This window comes from Nyctibius grandis, chromosome Z (genome assembly GCF_013368605.1).
Source record: "Nyctibius grandis isolate bNycGra1 chromosome Z, bNycGra1.pri, whole genome shotgun sequence".
Taxonomy (NCBI): Eukaryota; Metazoa; Chordata; class Aves; order Nyctibiiformes; family Nyctibiidae; genus Nyctibius; species Nyctibius grandis.
In genome coordinates this window covers 99,262,789-99,267,158 of record NC_090695.1, presented here as the reverse complement: position 1 = coordinate 99,267,158, position 4,370 = coordinate 99,262,789, and the positions used below count along the sequence as shown (strand labels likewise).

The 4,370-nt window shown below is 70.8% G+C and overlaps 2 protein-coding genes across 8 annotated transcripts in view; one reads left to right on the top strand and one right to left on the bottom strand.

The window, feature by feature from the left end:
• Positions 1–2,022: 2,022 nt before the first annotated feature.
• The window catches only part of LOC137676921 (uncharacterized), a 2,617-nt gene continuing 269 nt past the window's right edge, over positions 2,023–4,370 (top strand). Inside the window, exons 1-4 of the mRNA XM_068424059.1 lie at positions 2,023–2,189; positions 2,863–3,087; positions 3,731–3,884; positions 4,091–4,370. The exon at positions 4,091–4,370 is cut by the window's right edge and continues 269 nt beyond it. Of these exons, the coding sequence (XP_068280160.1) occupies positions 2,026–2,189; positions 2,863–3,087; positions 3,731–3,884; positions 4,091–4,165 (618 nt within the window). The 5' untranslated portion in view covers positions 2,023–2,025 and the 3' untranslated portion in view covers positions 4,166–4,370. The remainder of the gene's footprint in view (positions 2,190–2,862; positions 3,088–3,730; positions 3,885–4,090) is intronic.
• TNRC6A (trinucleotide repeat containing adaptor 6A) overlaps positions 4,195–4,370 on the bottom strand; it is a 50,941-nt gene continuing 50,765 nt past the window's right edge. For all 7 annotated transcript variants that reach the window (XM_068424052.1, XM_068424053.1, XM_068424054.1 and 4 more), the window contains one exon: positions 4,195–4,370. This exon is cut by the window's right edge and continues 2,609 nt beyond it. The gene's annotated coding sequence lies outside the window, so the exon portion shown is untranslated.

Below are 4,370 nucleotides of genomic sequence, written 5' to 3'. Positions count from 1 at the left end.
GGGTTTTGGGGCCACCTGACACAGAGGGTCCCCCTGAGCACAGCCATGTCCCCCTGGACCAGACCTGGCGCCCGCCAGCCGTGCCAGGGCAGCCCCCTGCCTCGGTGGCCCCAGGCAGCACGGCTGCGGCACAGGATGGGGGGCCATGTGCCAGCCCAGGGTCCCCCTGCGTCCCCCCCTCCCGACAGCCTGCCCCGACCCACAGCTCTGCAGCACCCACGTCACCGACCCCACAGCCCTCCCCAGGGACCAGCCGGGGTGTCCCGGGGCTCAGCCCCTCTGTGGGTACCCCCCCGGCAGGGCTGTCCCCAGGGCTCTGGCTGCCTGATGCCGGCTTGGGGGGGGACCCTGCTGAGAGCCCCCAAACCCTGGGTGGGACCCCGGTGGGGGTGGGCGATGCCGATCCCTGGGCAGCAACTGCCCTGTGGAGCTGGCAGCTGGGCAGCCCGGCCCCCCCCTCAGCCCCTGGGCCCCCCCAGCAGCTGGCTCCATCCCAGCCTGCGTCTTCCCTGGGGCTGACCCCCGCTATCGGTGTCACTGCCACCACCACCACTGTCGCTGCCACCACTGTCACTACCATCAGAGCTGCCACCACCAGCCCCGCACTGCGGGGGGACGTGGGGACGGTCACGCCGGAGCCTGGTGCTGCTGTATTTCAGGGGGATACGGCAGGGCTGACGTGGGAGCCCCCAACAACTCATCTGCCCACCACGGTGCCAGGGCCCCCCCAGCAGCCCACTGATCCCCCTGGGACCCTGGGCCACCGTGGGGGCCCTGCGTCCCCCCCAGGTGCCGGGAGCACAGAGCTGGCCCAGCCCTCGAGCAGCCCCGGAGCGTGGCCAGATGCTGACGTGCCCCGAGCGCCGCCGGCCCCGGCGGCAGCAGGCAGGGCCCCCCAGGTGTTCATCGTGGAGGATCAGCCACCCCTCCTGAGAGGTGGGTCGAGGGGTTTGGGACCCTCTTGCCTGGGCATGGCAGGAGGAGACGAGCTCCGAGGAGCCATCAGCCTGGGGGGGGGTCAGTGGGGTGGCCCCCTGGTGCTGATGCCGTCTCTCCTCCCGCAGCCCCCCTCCTCCGCGTCCCCTGCGAGCTGGTGCTGGACATGGGCTTTGTCCCCGCGCTGCAGGACCCCGAGTCCCCCGAGCGCCGGGGGCTGCTGCACAGCTTCAACCGGACGGTGAGCGTGGGCCGGGGCCGTCACGGGGGGCTGCGGTGGCGGGGGGGGGGGGTCTGTCCTGCATCGCCTCAGCCTCCTCCCTGCACAGGTCACACCCCTGTTCACGTCGGTGCCCGGGTTCCTGCGGCTGGAGGTGACGGGGATCAGGTAGGTGCTTGCTGGGCCCTGCAGCGTGCGACGCCCCTGGCATGGGGGTACAGGGGGTGTCACACGCTGTGGGGCTGGGCCTGGGGGTCCGAGGCCCCCCCGGACTCGCCGCGGGGTGTCCCCGCAGGGAGGGCAGCGTGGTGCTGGCGTACGACGCGCTGTTCGCGGCGGAGCGGGTGCCGGTGCCGGGGCTGGGTGCCCTCCTCGAGGCCGCGCTGGGGCCCGGGGGCACCCGGCCGGGGCTGGCGGTGGGCGCTGCCCCCGTCCTGCGCAACGTGGCTCTGGGTGAGTGCGGGGCGTGCGCGGGGCTGCGCGACCACCGGACCCTCCCGCAGCCCCCCCGGGTCCGGGGCTGGTCGCAGGGTGGGCCCGTGCCTGGCCCTGGCTCTGCTCGGCGGGGAGGGGGTGGCACAGCTGGACCCCCTCTCTGCAGAGCGGCCGCTGGACCCCTGCGCCGCGCTCTTCGCCTGCCGGGCCGGCTTCGCCTGCGTGGCCGGGCAGGACGGGAATGCCACCTGCACGTCCCTCTGCCACCGCGGCTACTGCAAGAACCACGGCATCTGCACCCACCCCCGGGACCGCGAGCCCCTCTGCCAGTGAGTGCCCCCGGGCCAGCCCTGGGGGGGGCCAGTGCTGTCCCCCCTCCCCATGGCTGATGCCCCCCTTGGCGCAGGTGCCCCGTCGGCAGCGATTTCTGGTTCATGGGGCTGCGCTGCGACTACCGGGTGACGCAGCAGAGCCTGCTGGGCACGGCGGCCGGGGTCCTGCTCAGCATCGTCCTCCTGGGCGCCGTCGTGGCCGCCGTCGCCGTGCGCAGGTTCAAGGCGCTGCTGCTGGAGGCCAGGGCCGACCAGACCCGCAGCAGGTGCGTGCGGGGGGCGCGGGGCTGGGGTCCAGGCTGGCCCTGGAGGGGGGGGGGGGGTGCTTCTGCTGTGGGGCTGACGCCCCTGCCCAGGGGTGCTGGGAGTGGGGGGGGGCTGATGGCAGCAGCTCTGGCCCCCCACAGTGGGGACCCCATCTGGGTCAGGGGGAGAGGCAGGGAGGCCCACTCGGGCTTGGGCTCGGGCTTGGGCTCAGCTCTGCCAAGACAAACACTCTGCAGCAGCCGATAGCGGTGGGCGGGAGGTGCTGGGGTGGGGGCAGCACGTGCGGGGCCCCGCGGAGCCCCCGGCTGGGTGGGTAGGGGGGGGGTGTCGGTGTGGGTGCATGTATGTGTGCCCAGGGGATGCTGCGTGGCCGTGGGGCAGCAGCGTGCGGGTGGGAGAGGAGTGCTGGAGGGTGTGGGGCTGGGATGGGGCCGGGGTTGCACTGAAGCGCTCCGTTCCCGAGGACACCACTGCAGCAGCTGCGGGGCCACGGCCAGATGTTGGGTGTCACGGGCTCTGTCCCCACCCAGGGCGCGGGGCTGGGCCCTGCCCCGGTGCCGTGGGGTTTGGGTGGGAGCCTGAGCTGCGCTGGCGGTGCGGTCACTGGGGTGGGGGGGTGCGGGTGTGCCCATGCCCGCGGTGCCGCCGCAGCCGCCATGCCTTGCCCCGCAGCTACCGGCGGTTCTGCCGCCTGGACGACGTCTCGGCCCGGTACTGGTCGCGCTCCCGCCTGCCCTCGGCCACCTCGCTGGACAACCCGGCCTTCAGCAACTCTGAGGAGCTGCTCCACTTGCACATCTTGGACACCGGCTGCTGCAGCTGTCGGGAGGACGCGGCCATCACCAGCGGTGCCAAGCCGTGCCCCGCGCCGCCCGCCCGCCCGCCGTGCCGGCCCAGGTACCGGGAGCTTTCCCGAGCCCACGGGCTCAGCTTTGCTTTGCCCGGTGGCGGGGGGTGAAGCAGGGCAGTGAGGGGCTGTGGGGCGCAGCCGCCCACCCTGGCACCGCTGCTCGCAGCCAGTGCCCGGCCCCGCGCTGGCCTCCACGTGCTTACTGGCAGCGCCGGGAGCTTTGACACCACAGCATCCTTTGGGGGCCAAGGAGGAGTAAGTGGGGTGGGTTTTTTCCCCTCCCTCCATGCACAGAGCTTTGTGTGAGGGGGACTGGAGTAACAGCAGAAGGGTTGACGTCTGCAGGAAACAGTGCGCTTGTGTGTGCATAGGGGAAGGTCTTGTAATCAGCTTCCAGGGGTGTAAGTGGAAAAGAGGCCCCTGGAAGTTTCCAGTTCCATGAGGAAATGGCACTACAGCCGGGGCCACCCCTGCCAGGGGCCCTGGGGCCGGGCGAGCCCAGGGCAGAGCCGCTGCTGCAGGCCCGGGAGCGCGTCTGCAGCCGGACGCAGTCGGGGCAGGAGCCCATCGCCCCCAGGAGCGAAATCCCTGCGCGGGGGCCGGCTCCTGGGGGCCCCAGGGGGCTTTATCAGCACCAGCCTGACTTTTACCCCCTCCTCCCTCTTCCTTTAACTACTGTTTTCTTCCCAGTTTCCATTACGACTGGGACACAAGTTCTAGCAGCACGAACGATCCCATGGTGGACTCGGGAAAAGCCAGTGACATCTCGGTGTCGAGCTGGCCCATGGAGCCCATCCCCTGGACACCATTTCCCCTCCTCCACCAGCTGTCCAGGCAGCGACCGGTGAGCAGAGGGGGCCAGGGAGGGGGCGTGGGGTTTGGTTTGAAGGGGCTGTGCCTGCTCCATCCCCAGAGGATGCACCCTTTCTCACTCCGTGCTGGGGAGGGTGACAGCAGTGGGAGGCTCGGAGGGAAGCGCTGGGAGCTGCCGGCTCCTCCCCAGCTGCAGGGCAGCAGCTCGGGCACAGGATGAACCCACTCTCTCCCCAGCACAAAGCCCGACGGGCTCGCTCGTACTGCGAGGGGACAGAGCTGGCCAACCTCGAGCGGAGCTGGACAGCCTGAAGCCCGCGGACCAAACCACAGCGACAAGGTTCAGCTTTTAAAACCAACCACATTTTATTTCCACGTAACAAGCTCAGTGAAGGAACTTCAAACACTTGGACAATACAATCAACGCGGGTGTGGTGTCGGTTCCACTCGAGGCAGAGTCCCGGGAGATGATCTGCCGCCGCTTGCACCGCTGTGTCGGACCAGACTGGGGAAGCCA